The 26,661-nt window shown below is 44.4% G+C and overlaps 1 protein-coding gene across 8 annotated transcripts in view; it reads left to right on the top strand.

The window, feature by feature from the left end:
- The window catches only part of LOC138504316 (stimulated by retinoic acid gene 6 protein-like), a 432,147-nt gene that overhangs the window by 377,352 nt on the left and 28,134 nt on the right, over window positions 1-26,661 (top strand). For all 8 annotated transcript variants that reach the window (XM_069624734.1, XM_069624732.1, XM_069624731.1 and 5 more), the window contains one exon: window positions 9,054-9,129. In XM_069624734.1, coding sequence (XP_069480835.1) covers window positions 9,054-9,129 — 76 coding nt within the window. The remainder of the gene's footprint in view (window positions 1-9,053; window positions 9,130-26,661) is intronic.

The raw sequence follows: 26,661 nt of genomic DNA on the forward strand, positions 1-26,661 counted from the left end.
AGGATCCCGTAGCAGACCACAAGTCAACTGCTCATGGGTTTGTCCAAATTGAGACCATAAATAGCAGGCATTTTAGTTTAGCATAGTCAGAAAGATAAGGACCCCTCCCGCCTCAGAATAGTGTTTGTGTGTTTATAGGAGTGGAAGATTAAACTACAAAGCAGTCTACGCAAGAATGCATATTCTGCTGGTGTCAACTGTTGGTTATTAACATAGACACAAACACCTGCCCTATAAGCTGCCAGATGAATTGACTTTTGCTGGTAGGTAGATGTGGTTCGACCAGCCCAAGTAATCATAGAAACGTAACCATTCTAGCTTCTGTTTGTTACAAAATAATGGTTGGGCTGACATTATTCTAGCTCCCACTCCCATCAATTGCGATTTGCCTATTTTGACAAACATGTTTCTTAATCATGACATAAACTGCGTACACCTATTATTTAGTGTCTGAAGAACATTGGGTGAGTGGGCAAAAAGCACCCCTAACAGATATCTCTGTTGGAATTGGTGACAATAGTTTCCCACCTACCCCAAATCTTACTGACACTTTTAGATCAACATAACTCTCCCTCAAGATTTTGATTAACTCCTGCATTACTCCCAACTCCATTAAAAATGCCAAAGAAGGCATCTGCCAAAAAGGGTAGAACAGGTCCATGAGTAAAAGATAGATTGGAGCTTTGTAGCCCATCAAATACTTACTAATCATGAGTAGCACCGTCTACTAATCGAGAGTAACACATTCAATGCCTGCTCCGTGGTGCCAATAGCTTTGCAGAAACCAAATTTCACAGGTGACAAATTAGCATTTGATTAATTCAGTGATCTAGTATGGAGAATCATACCAAATAGTTTGGACACCACCTGTAAGAATGGCATTGGCTGGTAGCATGCTAGATTTCTGCTATCACCCTATTGAGGATGAAGCCACTTCCAGAATGTGGGAATCTGGCGACACTTACAAAGGTACGTTAAAAGCGCTGGTCGAAAGACGTGCCCAGAGGAAGATACCAAACTTGCGTAGGGTAAAAATATGGAGCTCAAATTTCATGGTGGGTTGTCTTCCCCAGTGCTACAGTTATTTCTTTACATACTAAAAACTAAGTAACCTGCTCCATCTATTGCTCCATCTATTGACTGTGAAAGCAAATCTTCATCACAAGCTATGGGTCAAGTTTCCAAAGTATTCCCAGAACCATTAAGAGCTGGATAATGTGTTCCCACATTGGATTCCTGAATGCTGGCATCCAGCCCTACTGCTGCTGCCATGAGAGCCTTTGAGCAAGCCACCACAAACTCCTGTCAGAGTTCTGTGTTAAAGTTCAGTACAGATGTTTTGCTTCATTTTACATGAGTGCTGTTGGTGGAACATATGCCGAAAGGTTGTTTGTCAATAGCTCAGGAAATATTTCTAAAAATGAAAGTTTGTGCTACTGTTTTTGGACTGATTTCTTCTCAACCTCCTTCTTGTGGTTGAGCTTTCCTTCTAAGATCCCTAATGATACTGCACTTCAAATATGTTTTAAAACAAGTTAATTTGCTAACTGGGCACTTGTTAACAACATCACAGAAACATGTGAAACCCTGTTATTTTAAAAAAATATGAAAAAAATGTAAAACGTATCTCACCAATCGTATTAATTACTGTACCATCGGTTCCAACTTTCTCAAAATGTGCAAAGTCTGTGAGTAGTACAAGCATGTACTGGTCATTAACTGAAATAGCAAATCACACAGCACCTTAAGCCCAATACATAACGTTACTCTACTCATCTCTTTCAAAAGAAAATTCCATTTACATGCAATAGCAAAAGTATAGTATCATACAATGTTCTTATGTTTATCAAATATGTTCAAACTATCGTTGTTCTGAACTCCCAGACAGGCTGGGGTGCTTTGAGGCCAAGAGACTAGCAGTTAGGCGCTATACAAATATTGCGTAATAGAACATGGAAGGCTTCTCTAACTCTTCCTTGGATCCCATGGTTCAGGGTGAAGCGTAATGTAACCAAGACCCTCTCTTTATCAATATAAAACGCTTCCCATGTTCATACAGGTGTTCATTAATTCTTTCTCCTTCTGATGAATTTCCCAAATGGGCTTTTTATGGGAAGCAATTTCATTTTTTTACATACTGCTTTCTTTATCATTTTTTTGATGCTGGGTGCGCGCCATTACCTCTCCTGTCCCTCTACTCACCCATTCATTCACCTTTCCTACCTTATATATCCTTGCCTTCCTTGTTTCCTCTTTGTTTTTCCTCGTGTTTGCTGACCTTCCACTGATCCTATTTATTTATAGGAGTCATAGAAAGTCACCAAAGTTTGTTTTTCTCTGAATGTTTTCATCCTTCTGACTAAAGACATAATAAGAATGTGGGCACCATATTAAATGTGTTTGGTCTAAACAGTATCTAATTTGAGAGACGTTTATCATTCCCACTTTTGCAGAAGTATTGTCCTCATACATGAAGTGTTGACAATGGGTCCTGTCTAGGCTATGTGAACACCATGGGTGCTGTGGTGACCTGGGTAAGCCCTGTGATGGCGTGCGGGCCCCCCAGGGTCTGAGCACTAGCGCGCGCGGGCAGGCGCGCAAGAACGCACGCCAGAGACGTCTGGTTGTTCCGGTGCTCCGGCGCGAACTGCCCGGGCACCGCCTTTATTATTTCAGTGCGCATGCGCCGGCCTGCAGGGCTGCGCATGCGCACCTCGTGTACTACGTACACAACATCCCTCCTTTTCCCCCCAAACAACAGACACATTGAACAGTGGAGCCAACGTGGCTCAAATCAAACTGTACTTAACAGGGCTTGTTACTCATGCCGCTGAGTCCATGATGAAATCCTGGAATCTTTGCGGCGGACGACGTCCTTCCCTGCACGGGTACCTGGGTGAACCTCCCTCGGGGTTCTCTGGTCCCCCGGGGTCCTCTGGCGGTTCACCGCCTCCATGCGGCGCCTCCACTGTTTGTCCTTGGTTAGGATTAGTTTCTTCTTCCGCTGCCACAGGTCCTATGAGCTTGAAGAAGGATACGTTTCTGGTTACTGTACCCCGCGCATTCGCAGCTGTGACCATTGACCCTTTGACATGAGTGACTCCCATTGGTTGGGTTTCGTAAGTCATCGAGAGTTTTCCTTCCGGTTTCCTGTTCCGGACTAGGACGGTGTCTCCTACCGCTATCTCTCTTTCTGGCAGCCTCCGCCTTGTTGTTTCGTTCTCGTTTCTCGCTGCTCTTTCTGCTGTCACCCGTGCGCTATCGATCACTCCTGGGTGTCTGTCTCCCGCTTCGGGTATCAGCCCTCTGGGTATTCGCCTGAACAGCGCCTCGGCGGGTGCGATTCCGGTGGATCGATGTGGGGTGGACCGGTATTCACGAAGAAAGTCAATTAGATTGTGTCGTAGGTCCTCCCCTCCATTGACAGAAATTCGAAAAAATCTAGTTCAGTGTCCGCATGAATCGCTCAACCTCTCCATTGGCCCTTGGCCATAGCGGGGTTACCTTCCGGTGCTTTATACCTCGTTCTTCACAATACCTAGCAAAACGCTGTCCTTGGAACGGCGCTCCGTTGTCTGAGCAGATCTCAAAGGGGAACCCATGGGTGGCGAAAATTTTGACCATTTCTAGGATGGTGTGATCACTGGCGGTGGATTCTACAAGCTCCACCTCCGGATACCTCGACCACTGGTCCGTGACCACCAGGAAATATAGGCCCCTTCCGGTCGAGCTGAAGTCTGCGTGCACCGTTCCCCATGGTACGTCACTCCGCTCCATGGCCTGAACGGGTGGGCCCCTTTCCACAGGACTCGTAGCTTGGCAGGGAATGCAGGTCCTCACAAACTCGGTCACCCTGTGCTCCAGATCGGGAAACCAGACCTTCAGCCTGAGGCGTGCCTTCATCTTGGCCATGCCTTGGTGCCCTGTGTGGGCCAAATGGAGGACCCTCATGACCAGTGACCTGGGGATCACGATCTGGTTCCCTCGCAGTAACAGACCGTCCGTGGACACCGAGAGCTCGTGTCGAGCTTTCCACAGCAGTTGCAGGTCCCTTTGCACATCCGGGTTCCTCCTGGCGTTGTTCAAAAGGATGTCCCGCCACTCTCCTGTGTCCACGCCCTTTTCACCCTCAGGAACGCCTCGTCTGAGTTCGAGTCGTCCGCAATGTCCTGTCTCGATAAGGCCACGGGCAGGGCCGATTCAATGACGAGGTGTACGGCGTCCCCAGTGTCGGTCATCTCCACGGGACTCTGGGTATCCCTCGTGCCTGGGTGACGCGAAAGATAATCGGCTGGGTTATGTGTACCTGGGCGGTATACTAGCTTGACGCCGTATTCCATGAGGGATAGCATCCATCTCTCGATGCGGGGTGGCGGCTTGGATGATGTTCCTGACAAAATAGGAATCAGGGGTTTATGGTCCGTTATCACGACGACAGGTTTGCCGAGGATGTAAATTCTGAAGTGTTTGCACCCCCTCAGGATGGCAAGGGCCTCCCTTTCTATCTGGGAATATCTCCTCTCCGTGTCGGTGAGGGCTTTGCTGGCATATGTTATGGGCCTCATGACTCCTAGTTCGTCTGACTGCATGAGGACTGCCCCCAGTCCCACCGGGCTGGCATCGACCACAATCTCCGATTCCCGGCTGGGATTGAAATAGGCCATTGTTTCCTGCTCTGACAGGGCTTCTTTGATGGTCCTGAAGGATCGTTGCTCATTCTCAGTCCACTGCCAGGCTACGTCGTTCCTGGTGAGTGCCCTCAGTGGTTCCGACAGAGAGGCCAAGTCCTTGATAAAACGGCCGCAGTAGTTGACCATCCCTAAGAAGCTCCGTACTTCGGCCGGTGATGTGGGTGGAGGTGCATCTCTAATGTCCTTGACTTTTCCAGGATCCGGGGATATGCCCCCAGCATGGAAGGTGAACCCAAAGAATTCCAGTCGGTCCTTTAGGAATTCGCACTTTTCTTGGTGCAGGGTTAAACCCACCGCCTGTAGTCTCTCAAAAGTGTTCTCTAGCCGTTTAAGATGTTCTACTTCCGACTTGGCAAAGACCAATATGTCGTCGGACATGTTTATGACTCCTTTCAGTCCGGACAGGGCTCCTCTGATGGCGTTTTGGAAAACCTCCGCTGCGGACGAGATTCCAAAGTTTAGTCTTTTGTACTGATACAGCCCCTCGTGAGTAGTAAATGTCGTAATGTACCTCGACTCGGGGTGTAACTCTAACTGGTGATACCCAGACCTGAGGTCCAGTTTAGAGAAGACTTTGGCACCTTGGAGTTCTCCGACGATGTCATCTAGAGTGGGTGTGAGGTGACGCTCCCTTTTGATGGCGGCATTTGGGAGCCTCATGTCCACGCAAATGCGTACTGCCCCCGGTTGCTTCGGCTTTGGGGCCACTACGATAGGCGAAACCCAAGGGGTGGGGCCTTCCACTCTTTCAATGATGTCTCGGTCGACCAGCTGCTGCAATTCCTCCTCCACCTGGGCTCTTAAGTGAAAAGGAATCCGGCGATGTTTGAGGGCCGTCGGCCTCACGGACTTGTCGATATGTAAGCGTATGGGCTCTGCTTTCAGTTTTCCAATGCCCTTGAAGAGAGTTTCAAATCTGTGTAGCATGCTTTTCAGATCGGCATGGTATACTCCAAATGAGAAGTGGACAATGTCGAGTGCTTCTGATGCCGCACAGCTCAACAGGGAATGTGGGCTGACGCTGGTGACAAAGAACCTTGCTTTGATAGTGTTCTGTCCATGAGAAACTGGGGCTACAAACACACCTTGGATGGGTAGAGGTGTTTCCCCTCCGAAAGCATATATTCGCGCCATGGACGCAGACAGCTCCGGTGGGCCTGGCAGGGCCTCGTAATGTTCGGTGGCCAGCACACAGACCGACGCCCCAGTGTCTATGAGAATGGGGGTGGGGACGTCATTGATGTTAACAGTGCATGTGGGTTGGCGTCTCGTGCCAAGACCTTTCACAATGCTGGAAATGATGAAAATATCTTCCTCCTCCTCCTCCTCTTCTGCGATGTCCAGGTCCTGCAGACCCTGATTGATCGATGAGATGCCTTTCACTCTGCGAGCGCCTCCACGTCCAACTCTCTCCGGTCCTCTTCCTGCCGCTACAGGGGCGGCAGCCCGGCACATCCTTGCATAGTGCCCCGGTGTGCCACACCGGCCGCACGTTCTCGACTTAGCTGGGCATTCACCTCCGTGGGGGAGATCATATCCGCAGTAGGAGCAAGATGAGGCGTTGCCTAGTGTGGGGGGGGCATCAGGCCTTCTCGGCACCCATTTTGACCTTCCCGCTGCTGAACGTCCCACAGCAAATGCGTCTTCATCATTCTTCGGTCGCGTGGCAGCGTCCATTCTCGCACCTCTGGCTTCTGCCAGCTCATGTGCCCTTCCCAGGTCCAAAATTTGCTGGAGGGTCAGACCAGGCTCTCTCAGTACTTGCCTTCTAAGTTTGCCGGAGCTGCACCCCTGCAATAGCTGGTTGCGGACCATTTCTTCCTCATCGACCCATCTGCAGGAGGTCACCAGGTGCCTCAAACGGGCACAGAATTTGTCTAGAGGCTCGTCGTCTAGTTGTCTTTCGGCGCCCATGACAAATCTATCAAAATCCACATTTGTCATGGGGAGAAAATGGTCTTTGAGTGCCTGCTTGACTGCGTCATACGTGACTACGGGGATGACGAGGGAATCGTAGATCTTGTGGACTTCCGCGCCTGCCGAGTAGATCATAGTCGCGATTTTGGTGTCATCATCGTCCACCCCAGATGCCATGAAGAACATATCTAGCCTCTTGACCCACAGCAGCCACTTCGGGCCCAGTTTGGAAGGGGGGCCAGTTGTATCGAATTCAGGCATGGGGGCCAGGGAGCTGCGAGATCTGCGCGGAATTGGGGCTATGGCACCCTCATCATCAGTCTCTTCGCCCATTTCTGCGTCACGTACTCACAGTTGTCTTTTCCTAGAATGATGGGTGGCTTGTCCTGGGCTTGTAGTAGTGCTGGGGTGTAGAAACCCACTTCTTTCTTCTTTGATGCCACAGCCCTGCGCCTGCAGGACTGTGGGAGTTCCAAAAATTGAGTAGTTTTCCCAAAACACAGCTGGCAGGTGGCGCACGAGCACCCTCTCGGGCCGCAACCACTGCAGCTGTGTGTGAGGAGAGGAGGGAGCGAAAACAAAATGGCCGCCGGCACTCCGCGGGCCCGTAATACTTTCCGTCTCTCCGAGGCTGTCGGAGCAGGGAAATGATCCGTACCTCCTCGTCGCCAGTGTGGTGAACTGGGTAAGCTCTGGGATGGCGTGCGAGCCCCCGAGGGTCTGAGCACTAGTGCGCGCAAGAACGCACGCCGGAGACGTCTGGTTGTTCCGGTGCTCCGGCACGAACTGCCCGGGCACCGCCTTTATTATTTCAGTGCGCATGCGCCGGCCTGCAGGGCCGCGCATGCGCACCTCGTGTACTACGTCCACAATAGGTGCTTCTGTGGTTTACTTGGATATCCTGAATCTTCTAGATGCCATTTTCATCAGTATTTATAATTCCTCTTGTACCTAGATTGTGTCTAAATCCATGCATGTGCTTGGTGCAATCTAGACTTGTCTGGGAAGGGAGCACCAAATTGGTTTCTCAGTTTGGCTAAAACGTATGCACACCTGATTGGCCCGAATTTTCAGCCCTTCTGACTGGGCATGACACCAGCACAATCAAAGACAGCTGGGGGCAGGCCAACCCAACTTTCACACCACCCATCATAATTGCGGTGGAGGTGAATTGAGCCCCACCTTTGCACAACAGTTAGTCTGGTAGTCTGTTTTTTTACTCAGCCTTTTTCATAGAAAAAGGGCTCTGGAAATGGCAAGTATTGGGTGGCAAGCTTACTGATTCATTTCCACCCAGAGAAGGGCACCTGGTCAATCAGGTGGCTGGAAACACAGGCAAGTTCAACAGTGTACCGCCTGTGTTTTCCCAGCCATTTGAGGCCCTTCCACGAGTCCCGCCATTTTATTTGCATCTACTTGACCCTCCTGACCCTCCACCTGTCTCCCATGTCATCAACAAGCCCTGCACCGCCACACTTACCTGCTAGGCCTCCCAGCACCGCCACTGTCATGCCCACCATAGAAATAGAAAAGGGGCGTGTTCCCTTTCCTATTTCTATGGTGGCCATCTTGTTTTAAATTTTGATGGGAGATTGGGCTTGCACACTACACGCAGAGCCCATATCCCATAAAAAAATAACAATTTGCTACCTGGACGAACCCCTGAGTGCGACTAGCAATCATCCCCACTTAGGGAGGGGGTGTAGAGGGCAGTAATGGCCATGATCCCTCGCCGAACAGCTGTTATCTGCCCTGTATATCCCCTAAGTGGAGGTAATTGCTACATTCATACCACAATCACCACTTAGTGCACAGTATGATAAAAGCCAGTATTGGGGCCCTTCGATTATCATTGACTAATTGTCTCACTACTTGACCTAATATGCCTATCCCAGGGAAGGAAAACACTTGTTGTCATGGCACGTCTCCCACCTCCTCCACCTCTAACATTTGTGGTATGTACTTCTGGTCCCCTTGACAGTTTCATTGACAACTCCTAAAAACAAGAAACCTTTGCCCACGATACAAAGGTCCTTCCAACTCTTGTCCAGCCCGGGGATCCAGGAAACCTTATGTGGAAAATTACAATTACTTTGCTGTTAAGCAAACTTGCAAGCTGTTCCAGGTGCAAATTAACTCTTTTCCCTTCATAGGGGAGATTAAACAAGGCAGTGAGTTAGGGGAGTGCCTTTCAGAAGACGTGTGTCATTCAGCGTCTACAAAAGTCCTCCTTCCTGGGGACGTGCAGAGAACTAGAGCAAAAAGGTTTCAACAATTAAAGAGCAGTGTTAGAGAAGTTACCAATACAACTCAAATCTAAGACTCAGACCATAGTTCCTTGAAACCATGTAGCGTTGTGTGCCTACATCATGGATCTAAGTTATATACATTCTCGGCTGTACTGATTGTATTAAACATGAGCACTTTTCTTTTTTGCTTTCTTAGAGAGCTGGTTCTACTCTACATTCCCTGCTATTGCTGTCAGTGTCACCTACATATTTCACGTAATGGCTTGCTACAGGTAAAAACTGCAAACCTTCTTTTTAATCATGTGACTAGTTAAACCCCAAAACAATGGCATTAGTTTGAATGGCTCATCTTGTTAATTTAAGATGTTAATGTTAATGTTAAAGGGAATTTGCATCGCGCTATCACCACCGGAGTGGTCCACTGGCACTCTGGCGGATCTGAAAAGGAAAGGGGGTGGGAGGAGTTAGTGGGACCGAGCGGGAAAAGTGCAAAAGAACAGTGATGTGCTGTTGGCAGCCTCTGTTCGGTTAGCACCGTTCGATGAGTTTAGGTGTGCTTTTTGGTTGGTAGCCATTGTGTTTTGGTGTGTGAAACTATGTGTGATTTGTTTTGTTGTTGCAGTGTTGTGAAGTTTGTGTGGTTTGCTGTGCTTTAGGGATGTGGTTGTGTTTGGTTAGAGTTTGAGAAGGGTGAGATTGTTAGTGGCTTGGTTAGTGGTCTCACTATCTAGATTACGATACATGCTAATTTCCTAATTCTTTCCAGATGTGGCGCGTGAATATCTCCACATATCTAGGTGCTGCACTAGCTAATATTCACAGTCCTGTCCCGATGTGACGCAAGCCAATATTCACAACTATATCCAAATGGGCACTGGCTAACACCCACAATCCTGTCCAGAATTGACACAAGCCAACATTCACAGTCCCGTCCAGATCTGACGCAAGCTAACATCCAAAACTGTATCCGAACGCGGCACTGGCAATAAATACTCGCAGTCCCGTCTAGATGTGACACAAGCCAACATTCACAACTATAGCCAAGTGTGGCACTGCCCAACATTCACAATCCCGCCTAGAAGTGACGCAGGCCAACATTCACAACTATATCCCAGTGTGGCACTGGCAAAACACACAATCCCGAACAGATGTGACGCAAGCCAACACTCACCATTCTATCCAGGTTTGGCACTGGCAATGTTCACAATTCTATCGAAATGTGGCATTGGCAATATTCACCCTTCTATCTGTTCTAGGTGTTGGCTGTACCGTCAAGATTTCTGTCACCTATTCTTTGCATTTCCTGTTTTGTTGTTTCAGTTGCTTCCCTCTGGTTCCGAGGTGTTAAGGAGCCAGGTTTTTACTAGTTTACTGATTTTTAGGTGGTCTTTGGTGTTCCTAATTCCTTTTTGGGAGGTTGTTTCAGGTTTTTGCCGCTTGGTGGGAGAAAGAGGAGCCTCCTAGATTTTTCCTGGTGTATGGCTTTGGTTCCAGGCGGATTTCATTTCATGATCTGAGGAATCTCGTTGGCTTGTAGATGGTTAATTTCTTCTGTAGGAATTCTGCTCCCTGTCCGCTGATTGCCCTGTGTATTATGCACATTGTTTTGAACGTGATACGTTGTTTGATCGTAAGCCAAGACTGTTGGCCTAGTCGAGTCTTGACATAATGAGGGCGACGATTGTCAGTGTTTTGTGGGTGAAGGACAGGAAAGGTAGGATTCTTTTTGTTAAGTGAAGGAGGAAGAAGCATTTCTTAATTATCGAGTTTACTTGTAGTACTAGGGTTAGTGTGTTGTCCATTAGGACTCCCAGGTTTTTGACTACTTTTGATGGTTTGGGTGAGGTTCCCAGTTCTAGCCGCCAGGGTATGAAGGTGTTGTTCTCTTGTTTTTTGGATATAATCATGATTTTTGTCTTTCCTGGGTTGATTTTTAGGTTGTTGGAATTCATCCTGACATAGATTTCTTTTAGACATTCTCCTAGAGTTGAATGATCTGCGTGTGCCTCTTCGATTTTGTTGTTGATTTGAGTGTCGGCTGTGTAGTTGTAGCAGGTAAGGTTGTATTTTTTGAAATGTGTGATTAGCGGAGTACGGTAGATGTTGAAGTACAGTGGTGATAGTGAGAATCCTTGTGGCACTCCACAGTCGTTAACTCGTAGAGTAGATTGAAGGGCTTAATCCATACAGTTTCTGTTCTGTTTGCTAGGAATTATTTAATCCAGAGTAGTGCTATGTCCGTTATGCCTATATCTTCTAATCTTTTGATCAGGGTGTCATCGCTTACTGTGTTGAATGCTGCCAAGAGGTCGAGCAGGATTAGGGCTGAGGTTGTGTTGGAGTCAGCGTTTGTTTTTAGGTCATCCCAGATGGATAGGAGTGCCGATTCTGTTCCTCTGGCGGGTTTGAAGCCAACTTGTGCTTGTTCTAGCAATTGGTGTTTTTCTATGTGTTCTTGGGTTCGTTTGTATACGTAGGTTTCTAGGAGTTTTGGCGGTTAGGGGATGTTTGAAATCGGTCTGTAGTTGGCGAGGTCTTCCACGTTGCCACTTGTGTTTTTAAGAAGTGGTTTAATATATGCTGATTTGAAGGATCGTCGTACGGTCCTTGTCGCGCGCGACAGATTCAAGAGGGTTCTGTAGTATTTATATGGCGTTCCTTGGGTGAGGATTGATTTGTAGATGTCTGGGAGCAGGGATCCTTGGGTGAGCTATGTTTTACCAGCTTGACGAATGTCTTCACTGATATTTGCCGGAAGTTTGGGAGTTTGTGCTCAGGCTCCTCGCCGGATCCGGTTGGTTGTGTGTTAGGATTGGTCGGTCTGTTTTGTATGATTTTTCGGATGTCATTGATTTTGTTTTTGAAATGGTCTGCTAGGTTGTTGCATAGTTTCTGTGAAGGTATTGGAGTGTTGTCGCAACCTGGTGGGTTTCTCATTTTGTTTATGATGTTGAACATTTCTTTTTGTGTATTGGTGGGTTTGGTGATTCTGTCGTCATAATGCCTTTTGAATTTCCTTCTTGTATGATCGGATTTGTCTTTGGAACTGAGTTTTCTTATCTTGGTCATATTATTTCCTCCATTCTAGTTCCAGCTTCTTGGTGTTCTTTTTCATGGTGCTAAGTAGAGGGGTGAACCATTTTGCCATTGCTCTTTTTCGGTTTTCCAGTTTCTTTTTGTGGTGGTTGGGAAGCTTTAGTCGGTAGCGTGATCACAAATGGAATGATGAGATGTTCGCTCCAAAGTATTTGTATCAGCAGTGCGGTGGTGATATGTTTTTTCTTGGTGAAGATTGCGTCAAGTGTGTGCCCTGCCAAGTGTGTTGCTCCTTTGACCAGCTGTTGTAGTTTCATGGTTGTCAGTTACCCGATTAGTGAGTTTTGTTGGCGTGTTTTTCTTTGAACCATATGTTGAAGTCCCCCATGATGCTCATTTTGGATGGCTATGTTGGTGATGGCTTCTATGACATTGTCTACGAAGGTTGCATCATATGTCGGTGGTCTGTAAAACAGTATGAATTTAATGTTTGTTTTTGGATTCACTGATAGGTGAATGACCATGGATTCGCAGTTAATGATGTTTAGAGGTTTGTCTGTTTTATTTGCAGGTGTTCTTTGAGTGCTATTATGAGGCCTCCTCCTTTTTTCTGTTTAACTGTAGGCATTTGAAGTGGGTGAGCAGGCAGCTTTGGAGTGTGATTTTGTGGTTGTCATCCAGCCATGTTTCTTTGATGAATAGAATGTTGATACCGTTGTCTCACAGCAGAGCGAAGATCTCTGTTGAGTGTTTTGACATTGATCTAGTGTTTATTAGGTTGCATTTTTATGGTATAATTTTATGTGTGCTTTATTATTGGCATTGCCTTCTGAGTGGTGTTTTGGTTTTCTTCCATGCAGATCTCCGGTTGTGGTGTTGGTACCATTGTGTTTGAGTTGTCGTCGAATAGCTCTTCTAGGTTAAGTCTTGGGTTTTTGTTTTCATCAGGTTCCTCTTCTAAATTTTATGGCTGTAGAGGGGCGGATCTTCTTGTTTTGGTGATATATGGGGTTAGAGCGTTGTTCATGTTCTTGTTCCCACTAGCTTTGTCCGTTCTTCTTCTGCGTGGTTGTGTTTGGTTGTCGCTCTTTCTTGATTCGTTCATTGGGTTAATTTGTTCTGGTGAGTGGTTATTTGTGAGGTATGGCATTAGGTATAGTGACTTTTCTCTTCTGTGTGAGCTAGTTCTGTTTTCGTTCTTGTCGATGGGGATGTGTTCCGCAGTTGTTGATCTTTGGTGTCGTTCGGTTGGGTTTGTTCTCTCTGCACTTTGTCTTTCTCATGGTCCAATTAATTTTCGTGGCATTTTGTGTTATTTGGCAGGCTGCTGTGGGGTTAGTGGGTTGGTGATAGAGTGTTTCTCCCTTTTGGTTTTTTTGGTTTGTCATGGTTGCATTCCTTCTAAGTTGATAGGTTTATATTTCATTTGGGTTTCCTTCGGGGGTTCAGGTCGCAGTGGCATGGGTGGTAGCACACATGCAGTGCTTTGCTTGTTGGCTCGGTTTTTGTTATGATTGTAGGGTTCTATGCGTTTTTACTGATTGGTTTTGTTCGGTTCGTTGCTTTGTTGCATGTATGATTGTGGGCATGGTGTTGTCGTCGCTCAGAGTCAGTCTTTCTTGCTTAGTCTGGCTGTCTCGTGGGGTTGTCTGGGTGAGGTGGGTTTATCTGATACAAGCTTGGGGGCTGTCTGGTGGTGTGACTACTAAATAACGTGTGTCTAGTTAAATATGTGGTTAACGTGAGACAGACTATGTGTAGTTGGCGGATGTGGGGATGGGCTAGTCGGGGTTATATAGCTAGGGCAACTCTTGTACTCTCCCAATGTGGCACTCTCTAGATGTGATTTAAGGCACTAGTAACAATTTCCTAAAGGTACGACACAGGCTAATATTCACAGTACTATCCCATCGCGGCACAGGCTCATAATCACTGTACCATCTCAGTGTGGCACAGGCTTATAATCACTGTAACATCCCAGTGTGGCACAGGCTAATATTCACAGTGCTATCCCAATGTGGCACTCTCTAAGTGTGACTCACAGCACTATTAACAATTCCCTAAGGTACGAAGCAGGCTAATGTTTTCAGTACTATCCCTGTGTGGTACAGGCTAATAATCACAGTACCACCCCACTGTGGTACAGGCCCATAATCACAGTACTATCTCAGTGTGGTACTTTCTAGATGTGATTCAAGTCAATATGAACCACTCTCTAAGGGTGTGGCGCAGGCTAATATTCACAGTACTATCCCAGTGTTGTACAGGCCAATAATCGCAGTACCATCCCAGTGTGGCAAGGCTAACTATCACAGTGCTGCCTCAGTGTGGTACAGGCCAATAATCACAGTACTATTTCAGTGTGGTACTTTCTAGATGTGATTCAGGTCAATATGAACAATCCTCTATGGGTGTGATGCAGGCTGATATTCACAGCACTATCCCAGTGTGGTACAGTGTGGTACAGGACAATAATCACATCACCATCCCAGTGTGTTACCGGCCAACAATCACAGTATAATCCCAGTGTGGTACTTTCTAGCTGCGATTCAAGTCAATATGAACACTTCTCTAAGGGTGCGATGTAGGCTAATCTTCACAGCACTATCCCAGAGTGGCACAGGTTAATAATCACAGTACTATCCCAGTGTGGTACAGGTCAACAATCACAGTACTATCCCAGTGAGGCACAGGCTAATAATCACAGTATTATGGCAGGACTAGTAAAGGAAAACAGTTATCCATTCAAAATGGAGACCATGGCTTTAAGTTAGTATTGAGGTTTTAGATAGAAGGCTAAAGGTCCTCCAGAATAAAACAAACTTCCATATCTGTAGTGATGTAAGTTAGTCAGTCTTGTATTGTATCACTGGCCAGGAGTGCATGCTGTCGGAATGTTGATGTATGGATAATAGGCAGCTCAGGAGGATGTTGAGTGGGTCTGTGAGTGAGTGTTCTATGAATGTCAGTTGGGGGCCTGCGCTGGAAGTGAAAGGATGGTGATGGGTCTGTACCCGTCTCTGCACTTGTATGTCCACTTGTGACTTCCTGAATTGGTAATGTACATATTGAGAGTAACTGAATACTATACATAGTGTATATATGTACAATAAAGTCTTCTTGGACTAAACTACATGGCTACACAGCTGGTCTCTATATGTGATGTCAGAGCCCTGCATTAAAACATAATAATATCCAACTTTAAAAATGCCATAATACGCCCTTTGTTTGATGACGTTTTGTTCGGTTTTCAGCCCTAGTGTGACATTGTTCTCTAGATTATCCCCTTAAACATCCTTACTGGCCCCAAAAAAGCAAACCTCATCTTGGTACTATGGCACTAGCTGTTTGAAGCAAGTACAGCTCCAGGCAGAGTAGATATTATTACCCAGCCACTGCTACTGATTTTGGAAAGGATATATCCAACGTTTTGGGAGAAGCACTTCTTTCATTGCAACACACGACACATTTGCCCATCAAATATCTCAGCACACTTTGCTGTGCGCATATGAAGGCATGTCAGTGTATCATGCCATTTTGCCAGGTCTGTTTTGCATTATCTATTAGATGAAGCGCTTGTACCCAAGAGAAGAGTGGGTCGGGGGAGTATGCACAGCTGTACCATTCACTGGAAGCAAAATGTAATTCTTAACTTATTTTTGTAGTCTATTTTTGGCTTACTCAAACTGAATAAACTACATACGCAAGAAGCATATATATCAAGAAGAAAACACATGACAAAAGGGGGTCAATAATTACCAAGACATGATCAGATACTAGGCGTATTCTTTAGATCAGGGAATATTATCAAAATTACAACAAAATGCCAGAATAAAGCATCTTTGGTGAAGGTTTGAAAGATATTAATACACATTGAAATGTATACGTCAACCACAACTAATGAATTACAGATACATGATTAGGATTAACTATCGATATGCAAACTGGCTGGTAGTAACAAGGGTTAGAATTCCATTCCATTATGTATCACTGACACTCTAAACCATCATCTAAATACTTTTCCTGCGGCACTGTTTAAACTGATCTCCATAGCTTTTGTGTCACTGTATCATTTTGAATGGACTGATCGAGCAACTTGTCGAATCAATTCTGTCAATATGTAAAGTTTTTGCATTGGCATGTGTCTTTTGTAATCCATTCTATTTGGCTGACCCTGTCCATTTAACAATTCGGTCTATTTGGTTACTACTTTTTAAAATAAAAACTTAAATAATGCCTATTAATAAATGTGTCTTGCTTAAATATTGATGCAGCACTTGTTTAAATATCTTGATTAATCAACTGAATGGTTACTACGTTATAAGTCCTTAACTGATAACTTCCATAGGACTCTCATTGCACATTTCTCTTCAACTTCATTCCATTTACAGCTTGAATAACAGAAACCCCTCTATTTTGTGGAATACAACATCTGCCCATTGTACAACCAGCCATAGCATTTTATTGAAAAGTGGCAATGATTACACCCATTGTTTATTTTGCATTGAGCCTCTACTTTGAATCAGAGAATGTCATCACATGTACTATATATATGTCCTAATGAATCCTGTAACAAATACAGATACCATACCTCCCGTTTACCCATTTCAGAAACTTTCAGCCAATCATTTTGTACGTTTTTATTTCAGACAAGATTATTTCCAATGTAGATGCATTTATTTGTCCCATCAAAGGATCATCAGTTGGTTGAGGAGCCTGGCTATCCGAGTATCTAAAGAGATGAGGACCTCCTTGCTCATAATATAACATTCCAACCAGAGGTGTCTAAGAGATTATGCACACAGAGTCAGCAATACGTTCAGTGTGTTTAGTGTAACCCCATGCACTCATCACCACTCAACATAACATTATCTAAAAGAACTAACATGCACATTTAATACACTTTTTCACTTTTTTTCTCACATAGCTTGCAACAAATTCCTTAACTGGGCGTTTAAGAGCCATGCCTAGCAGATCCATCTTAAAATCTTCATCCATTAGGTGAATTTTAAAGCTTGACTTATAGAACGTTAATACTTGTATTTCAGATTGCTAGGATTGCTTTACTGTGTCTCCCATCGATGGTAACAATATATTCATATATTCAGGGATAGATTAGAAAGGACAATATTGCTCAGTAAATCTCAGATAGACCTAGAACTAGACAACTCAATTTTAGGCGTGCAGGGCTTTTATGTCCGGAGAAGAAATATCAAAATCTGATCAATTAATTTAAACTGGAGATCCCTGTCTCATGCCCAAACAATGCTTCCATACTTAACCTTCTAATGTTTAAAAATATACTTCCCTGATTGACTAATTCATTTCACACCCATATGAAATGTACAATGCTATCTTTCCAAAATATGTGTCACGCTTCGTCCATGGAAGCGTTGGCATCAGTGAAGGCTGGCAGGTATTGTGCGCACTACCCAGCTGCAGCGGTCTAGTGTACACCCAAGATGGCCGCCGCTTGTTTATAGGCGGTTACTTCTGGATACGCTTCGTGTTGTCTCCGTCTAAGGACCCTCGCTGATCGTACGCCCCGCTCATACTAGCATATATTGTGCTATCCCAATTTTTTCCTTCGCCTTCTTTTTGACTAGCTACTCTTCCGTTTTTGCCTTGCATTCTTTTTCCTTGTCAGCCTTCCCCCCTGTTTCTCTGTCTTTACTTTCCTTGCTTTTCTTGTTCTTTCCTATTTTCGTTTTCCACTGATTAACGTCTCTCGTTACTTCCGGGTTTATTAGCTTACCGTGTCTGTCCGTTCTCTGGACTTTCTTCCCTGGTTGCAGCTCTTTTCTGGAGCATTCCTTTTCACATTTAAATAGGTGTTTTTCTTTTCACATCCTTTATGCTATCATTTTACCTGGGTATTTTTCGCTCTGGTCTCCGGTCTCAGAACGCTTCGGTTTCGTCAGTATCTTACGGAGATCGCTCCTCGCACACCGTTCGCTTGTTGCATCTGCTTTCCGATCTCACTAACCTTTCCATTTCTATTATTTCTCTCACCTGTCCTCATTTCTTCGTCTTCTAATACTCCTACAGTATGCGGTGACCGTGTTGCTTGGACGCCGCAATGTTGTTACAAGTTCAATCGGAAGTTGCCGGAACGACTGAGGTCTATCCTGATCAATCCGACCAGATACAACAGACTTTACTCTTACTACTGGTATCAAGGGTGATACTTGAAGGGCCCTCTCTGCAGGGTAGTAAAGACTTTTTCCTAGTATCCTGGTTCTTGGAGATTACTGCTACCAAAGACACCACCTCAACAGTGTACATTGTACGGCCATCTCAGCAGGGTTTTTTCTGCCACATCGGCTTTTTCCCCGGACATTTTGGGGGCTTGCTCCTTGGGGTTCCTCCTGAACCTGTGTGTCGATACGTCAGCGTGGCCTCCGAGGTAGCTCGTCCTTATTTGCACGAGAAAAAAGAGAAAAAGAAGAAGGAGATTAAAGGAACCCGAAAGAAAAAGGCACCAGACGTCCTACAGGAAGAATCAGGTGAGGAGGTGGAAAGGGGTGGTATAACGGAATCTGACAATATGCCTTAACCACTGGCTTTGTTTAGATATCACAGCATTTTAGATGGATTCTAACAATAGCTTCGTACACTTGCTCTTTTTATATGGGTACTAACCGGCTATGGAAACGTCTCTTTACATCTTACCAAAGACATACATTTTGTTTTCCTACATTTAACACTCAAATACTTAAGGACAAAGTTCTTGTGGAGAGCACCCAAAAAATGTGGTAGGCTTATCAGTGTTCTGTCCAAGAGTACTGTGTCATCTATATATGAGACTAAGTAATAATCACCCCCATGTTCAGGAATGGATAGGGCCAATAACCGCCTGCCAGCTCAATCCTAATGTAGACCCTAGCATGGCGAGAGGCTCGGTGACTGCTCATGGCCACTGCTGGCCTTGCCCACCTAAGAAAACAGAGTTTATCTGTATTAGCACCCTTGGGCTTTCTCCGGGTTGCTGATAGTTCTTTTCTCCTTATTATTTTGTTATGGGAATCTGGTTTCACAATTCACATGCATTCCCATTTGCCCCAGAAAATCACAAAAAACAAAGATGGCCATAGTGAAACTTGAAAGGAGACATTGTGCATGAACGGCCATCAAATTAATAAAACAGCTTACTTCCTAGATAATATAGGCCTAATGGGAGTTTCCAGGTTAGTCCTCAAACCACAATAAGTAGCTCGCAGTGTCCCTATTCATTCTGATTCCCTGATGTGAACAAAGGACACGAGATACCTTTTAAATAGTGTCTAAAACCTTAATCAATTGACCCTCTTTTATCTTATCCCTTTTCCAGTCATACTATTTTCTCAAAGTTTTCAAGGTAAGTCATATTAAATGCAAATTAAAAATTAAAAAATGGGCACACATCCGCAAGAATCTATGTGATCAGTGCGCCGCCCGTAATCCGCTGACAAAGATGACCAATCCTATTTACGGCGCAGCGCAGTGATCAGATATATCACTTTTGCCTGCATGCCCCAGGCTCGCATCACCTAACCTACACCCCCAACTTACATTTACTGTGGTGCACCTCTGTGCGCGCCATTGTCTGCCCTGAACCCCTGCAGCGTCAGTTCCTCCCACTTACGTGGGCTGGTGCTGACGCTGCTGGGTCTTTTTTATTTTTTGTATTTCTTATCCCCCGCTTACCATAATGGTAAGCGGGGGACACCCGTGCAACCTCTGACCGCATTACACCAACTAAGGCGAGTGGGGGCACCCCCACAATCCCTGCTCACTTCAGTCGGTGTAATGGGGGTCAGGATTTGTGTGCAGCACTCAGGCGCAGTATTAATAATATTGCCACAGTTGTGGTGACATTTTGGTATGATTACCATCCAGATAAATATAACATAAGGAACAGAGGACAATGTATGAAATCACAAAGGACTCTGCTAGTTGCTGCCAAATCTGTAATGAGATAAACAAATAATCATTGAAAGGAAATGACTAGAAGAGTGATAGGTGCACCAATCTGCATTATTACCCATCAACATACCATTTGCTGTTCTCAGCTTAGATGACTCCAGTTGGAAAACATTCTCACTGCCACTTACTACTCGTCCCCATATCTGCAGGAGGGGAAAAGGAATTCTGCAAGGCTCATGCATGGCTGCATTTACTCATCAAAAACGCCTATGTCAGCACATTCTGTGTTCGGATAACCTTAAAGTATGATGTTAAAGTGGATGAATTCACAGCAAGCACTCACGGCCGCTTTTCCATTTCCTTCCAAAATATGTTCATGTTAAACAGGACTGTGGGGGTGTAGACATTGATAATCCAGATGCTAACTATATCTTCAAACTCAGCATAGAGGGATATCCTAGCTGCCAGAATCTGCAAGGTTCTCAACTTCAGTTTAATGTTAGGTACTTTGCATCCATTAGCAACGCCAAGAATAAGTTCACTGTAGGGTGGCCAGTGGTTTTATTTGCAGGGGAAAGTAAACAAAGAAAACCCATCATTTACACACTTGTCCAATACCCACATTTTGAAGCAGAGCAGAATTCCAAAGGTCCCAACAAACTAATCCTTTACTAATCCTGTTATGTTCCAGATAACCTCTCTACGATTGGACAATCAGGAACGCATCTGCAATTTAGGATGCAATGCACAGTTGGTGTTAACAGGATGTGATGGATTCAGAACATTAGCATGTGGTTGTCTCCTTAGGAGTCTTGTGTTATTTAGGCAGTCCCCTTTTTAATTCTTCTTTTCTGTTATACTTTATTTTGCATTCTTGGTTTTTCATCCTGAGGAAATGCATTAGGAGTGCAGGTGATGTGGGCAGTAGAAGGATTGACATATAATTTGCAGTCGACTGGTTGCTTCTTCCTCCAGACCTTCCTAGCTCAATTATGCAATGCAAAAAGTAAGGCGAAAGTAAAAGCAAAGTTAATCTTTTATCAGACAACCAGAAAAGAGCAATTCAGAGATTCAGCAGGCCTTGGTGCTAGCATTTGGTGGGACGGGGGTCAAAGGATCACTGCACACCAAATCTGGCTCATCAACTAGAGGGATACCCATCACATCACTGACAACTAACCGAGATGAAACCACCAAGTAGATGAGATGTCATTCTCAATAGTGAGAGTAATCGGGAGCCGGGAGGGAGTTGGGGGGCAGGCCAACTACAAACTAACACATGCGTGCATGCTCCTCAACATGAAACCTATGATTAGATAGTAGTCCTTAGATCACAGCATAGGTGCAAAACTGATTTTTCCAGTGGGCCAAATGTATCTTACATGCTGCCTGTAATGGGCTGAAATGTAAATTTGTTTAGGGAGGGGTGGGGGTGGAGTGCGGGTGCGGGAATGAGTGGCAGGAGGCTTTTTCAACCCCTGAATTTTACTAAACACATCGAAAAAGAAAAGGTATTTTGATGTGTACTTGTTTTTATATCTATTTGAAACTTTAACTTTGTTGTACACATTTTCAATTTTTCTCATTTATTTGTTTCATAAGGACATATTGGTAACATTCTGTCCTACATTACAGAAGTAGTGCAGTAGTCGACAAAGTAGGCAAATCATTCAGGAGAAACGCTGCACTCAAACACATATCACAAATGATGTTGCTTTCTATTGCTTTGGATTTGTAAGGCGCAAGCCCTGTCACTTGCATAGCTTATGGGCACCACTGTAGGCAAATATCAAATGAACCATGAGGACGGGGAAATACAGTTGCTTTATTTAATTGGAAGATGAACCACCCCCACCAAATCGCATGTGCCATGTCCCCCCACCTCCTACAGGGACGTCATTTAGGGGTCGCCAAGGGTCGCAACTGCAAAACCTAAGGTCTCCCTTGCTACCCCAGTGGTCGCCCTTGCTACCCCTTGCCCCATGTGGCTCTTTGCTTTTGGAGTGCCTTGTGGTCTTGTTCAGGCCTCTTAAAAGGAAAAACAGGGTTTCCACAAGTATAACACTTGCAGCAGTGACCCTAAATGAGAAAGAACAGGAATAACACATAATTTGTCTTTCTGGAATTCTATAATTGCTAGACTCATTAAAGGTTTATTTCAGACACACTTCAGGTGGGTGAGCCACTGATTTAGTCTGTACTTAAACACCTCAACTAAGCCGTTCATTCTTCTGAGGTCGATAAATGAGTACCAACACAGGTTGGGTGGTATTGTATGTACATTTGTTCTATATAAAGCGCTTAAGTGTAAGTGCTATATAAGAACACATCATTATCATTTGGCCGTGGACGTCTGCTTGCATTCACAGTAGTTTGGTAATATGGGCCTATACAAACTGATCTTAATGATACATATGGTGATACATTCTTGCATGAAATGTATATCACATTATAGTGGTATTGTAACCATATTTTTCGTAGTGTACTTAGGAACAATGCTATGTGATGCAACTAAATGTTTTGTCAAGGGGTGAAATGTTGTGTTCTATCTCTTCCCGTGATATCACTTCGGGGTGGGGGTCAAATGGCATCACTTTCTGTGATGTCATCATGGGTCACGAGTCATGTGATGTCACTTTCGCTACCTCTGGCATTTTGGTGAAATGACGTCCCTGACCACCTACCAAACTGCATTTCCCATGTCCCACCAAATGGCATATCTCATGTCGCCCTCAAACCCACCACCAAACGGCATAGTCCTGGTCCCCCTTTTCCCCACCCACCCCTCACCAAACAGTGTGCCCCCAGTTCCCCTATTCCCGACCAGCCCTCCACCTTATCCCATGTCCCTCCCAAACAGTATGTCCGTTGACCCCCCACCTGCCACTACCCACCAAATGGCATTTCCGTTCACCCCATCCATAACCCCCACCAAATGGCATGACACCCAGCCTGCTACCAAATGGCATGTTCCATGTCCTCCCCTCCCTCCTATTCCCTCCAAAAGGCATGCCAACGCCTCCCTCTCGATTCCAGCAAGCAAGAAGGTACCTGTCGACTTAGGTTGGAGCGGCAGGGCTCGGGAGGGCAGCGGTTAGGCGGGTAACCAATGAACAAGCTGGGTGGGTGTCGGGCGCACCTAAGGGCAGACAAGTACTGCGGCTGGTGTGGAGAGGCTGAAATGCCTTCTGGCACCAAGCCTTATCAACTATACCAGCTACAGTGCTGACTCTGTATTGGTACAGCACATGCACTACGTGGTTTGCAAGACGTACAACCACATAGTGCATGCACTGTACCAATAGAGGGCCATTATTGTTCCCGGCAAAGAAGACTTTCCTAATGGAGGGTGGCCTGTTGTCACTTGCGGCCCGCCCTCCATTAGGAAAGTCTTTAACCCTCGGCGGGCTGAAAAGCCCATCATGGTGGGCCACAGTTGGCCCGCGGGCCATGAGTCTATTCACCCCTGCTTCATCGCATCAAATATAGTCATGGCTTTGTTAAGATGACCTGAGTGAATTAAGCATATTTAATCTTTCATCTGAATGTACTAAAGAAGGGACAAAATGTAGCACCTCCTTTGCTTCTACAGGAATTATAATGCTGAAAAAGGCAGTAGAGTTTTTGGTGTCAGATATGATAAGCTCCTCACTAATATCAGAGCCTTCCTGGACAGGATTCTACACTCTATTGTGACACTCGTCCTTTGTCTCTTAGCCTAATGGCGAGGAGCATGGCACACTTAATGATCAACAGCCATGCCTCCACCATGCGGCTGAAATACTGCACCATTGTAAACTAAAATGAAATTAGATGCAAGGCTTTGGCTGAATTTCATACATGGCATTGCTCTGGGCATTAGTCCATACCATTATTTTGTACGTTTGTAATGATGTTTGCTTGTGGTCTGATGGGCAAAGATAATGGTAACAGATCGTCTGCAAAGTGTAAACCCTGGATGATAGGGCACAGCCCCGAAGACAGCAGCAATTCAAAACAGAGCAGGGCAGCAGCAGAGTACAAGTCCAAAGTAGAATAAAAAATGCAAAGGCAATGCTGAGGTAGAGTCAGAGGCGATGTGAGATAGAGACCAAGAACTAGTATAATGCGTATACATCGTGGTATAGAAGGAATGACACCAAGGCACCCAATGGATTCCATGAAGTCAAACTCATTGTGAGTAACATCTCTTGCAACCGGATTCTAGATAAAAAACAAAGCACAGAAATTGTTTTCAGAAAATTAAATCCCAAAAATGCATCAGAGAGGAATATGTTTCCCTAAAACAAACCGATGCAACCATTCATAACTGCAACCATACTAGGGTTGGCAAAATGGTAAGAGTGATGCTTTTTCTCTTTATTTGTATTTGTGTATTTGGTTACATGACCGTCTACAAAATCAACATACCAACAGTACAAGGAAATAAAACAGTTATCAATCATACATGAATAATAAAACAATCAAATTAAAAGATCGAGGGATCAAAACAACAGTAACGATCTCCAGAATAGATCAAGAGAGACAAGCAAAAAGAGAGGAGAAACAAAATAAAAAAAAAGAAAGAAGACGATGCTTTGTTGGGCCATTCTTCTTTTTTAAGTCCTTTCATAGAAGAATACAAGTTCTTGCCTCTGTTTGTAACATCTCTTGCCCCTTCTTGGCCAATATCTTTCCTCCATTAGTGCAATTTCTTACCGACATGTGTAGCACCTCTTGCCTCTATTTACAATCTATCTCATCTATTTGTAGTGTCTCACTTAACATCTATGTTCTTCTTCATCTGTACTGTCTGTCCCCTCTGTAGAGCAGCTCTTCTCCATTTGTAGTGGCTCTTCTCATGTGTCGTGTAACTCGCCTCCATCTGTAGCCTCTTACCTCAATGTCCTTTTTTCCATCTACATGGTCTCCTGAATTTAGTGTCCGCCATGTCTGCTTGTAATGCATATGCAGCGCATTAGTATTTGCAGTCGATTCTGCCTGTATTTTCAGAACACATTCCCCCCACATCATTCATGATAGACTGCAGTCTCTTTCCTATGTAATTTGTAACTCCTCCATTTGTACTGTGTCGTTCATACTTTCATAGTGCACATCTCTTACGTAGTAAAATACCTCTTGCATTTGCAGTGAACATGTCCTACGTTTGCGGCATATATCACAACAATTGGTAGTGCATACATCTCTAATTTGCAGGGTATATTTTCACCATTTGCAGTATATTACTACTCAATTTATATTATACATCTCCAGTTGTAGTGTTGGTATGCTATGATTGGAAGATATGCATGCTTCATTTGTACCGTGTAGTGCCTGCTTTGGCAGTATACATCACCTCCACTTGTGATACATGTCTTAATCATTTTCAGCGTTTATGTCCTCCATTTGAAGTGTACATTTCCCCATTAGATTTGTGCATTTCCCCCATTTTGAAGTGTACATTTTCCCCATTTGAAGGATACATTTTCTACATTTGAAGTGTACATTTCCGCCATTTGACGTGTACAATTCCTCCATTTGAAAACATACATGTTTCTCATTTGAAGTGTATTTATTTATTTATTTATATTTATATAGCGCGCAAGCAGCCCAGGGGCAATGAGGCGCTGTTACTTGCAAGAACTTAGTTACACAGGTACAGGCATGGTAGCGGTCGTTGACACATTATGAATACTACAAAACATCATACTGTTGTTACAGATATTGCAATGAGACATTAACACTATAAATAGAGAGAGGTAGACTACAAACAGACTGAGGAAGTATAAACTGCAAAAGTAGGAGATATTCAATAGAGAAGTTCTGGTTTAGGAATTGAGGAGATATATACAAAAACTGCAAACATAAGATATAGATACTGAGAAATGAAGCGTCAGCAGCAGGAGAGTACATATGAGCTACAAACAAGCTTATTTACTTGGTTTACTTGTACATTTCTTCCATTTGAAAAATAAAATTTTCCCATTTGAAGTGTACGTTTCCTTCATTTGTAGTGTTTATCATCTGCATTGGCAGTGTAGAACTCTTTAATTTGTAATGTATATTCCCTACATTCGTTCTGTACATCTCTTCCATTGTGTTTTCTCTCTGTAGCAGTCTCTTTCTTCAAATTGTAGTTAACAGCTCCCACATTTGTAGTGTTTAGCTCCTCATTTGATAATCTGTGTCTACTACCTTAGTTGTACATATGTGTTTGCCATTTTCAATGTAGGGCTTCTCCACTTTGTATGAATGAGTTATAGTTGGGGGCAAGAGGGCCTTTACAGTGTTCCAAGTCACACAGAACCTTTGCAGTCCCCCAGTTGAAACAGGAAAGGAAGGCTTGCATTAGCCTGAAATAAACCAGTGATTGTTGCATGAACCGAGATTAAAGGAAGTCATGGCACACATTTAAAGTATGAAGTGCTATGAGCTGCTATATGGGCTATAGGTCCTTTGTTATTACTCAAAAATAAACTAGGCGTGTTTAGTCATGCAGATCACATACAAATTAAAGGCTGAAACGTGTTTCATGTATCCCATTGTGCTTTCTCAAGGACATTAACTATTGGACTTTGTTCTGCTTCACAGCATTATATTTTATGTTTATCAACCAAGTAAATACTCTTGCTTGTAGTTCACATGTACTCTCCTGCTGCTGACACTTCATTTCTCAGTATCTACATCTTATGTTTGCAGTTTTTGTATATATCTCCTCAATTCCTAAACCAGGACTTCTCTATTGAATATCTCCTACTTTTGCAGTGTATACTTCGTCAGTCATTTTGTAGTGTACCTCTCTATTTATAGTGTCAATGTCTCATTGCAATATATATCACCTATAATTTTAGTCTATATCTCCTCAGGTGACATGTAGTGTGTAT

The sequence above is a fragment of the Ambystoma mexicanum genome, chromosome 11 (assembly GCF_040938575.1).
Source record: "Ambystoma mexicanum isolate Mex_15411 chromosome 11, UKY_AmexF1_1, whole genome shotgun sequence".
Lineage (NCBI taxonomy): Eukaryota > Metazoa > Chordata > Amphibia > Caudata > Ambystomatidae > Ambystoma > Ambystoma mexicanum.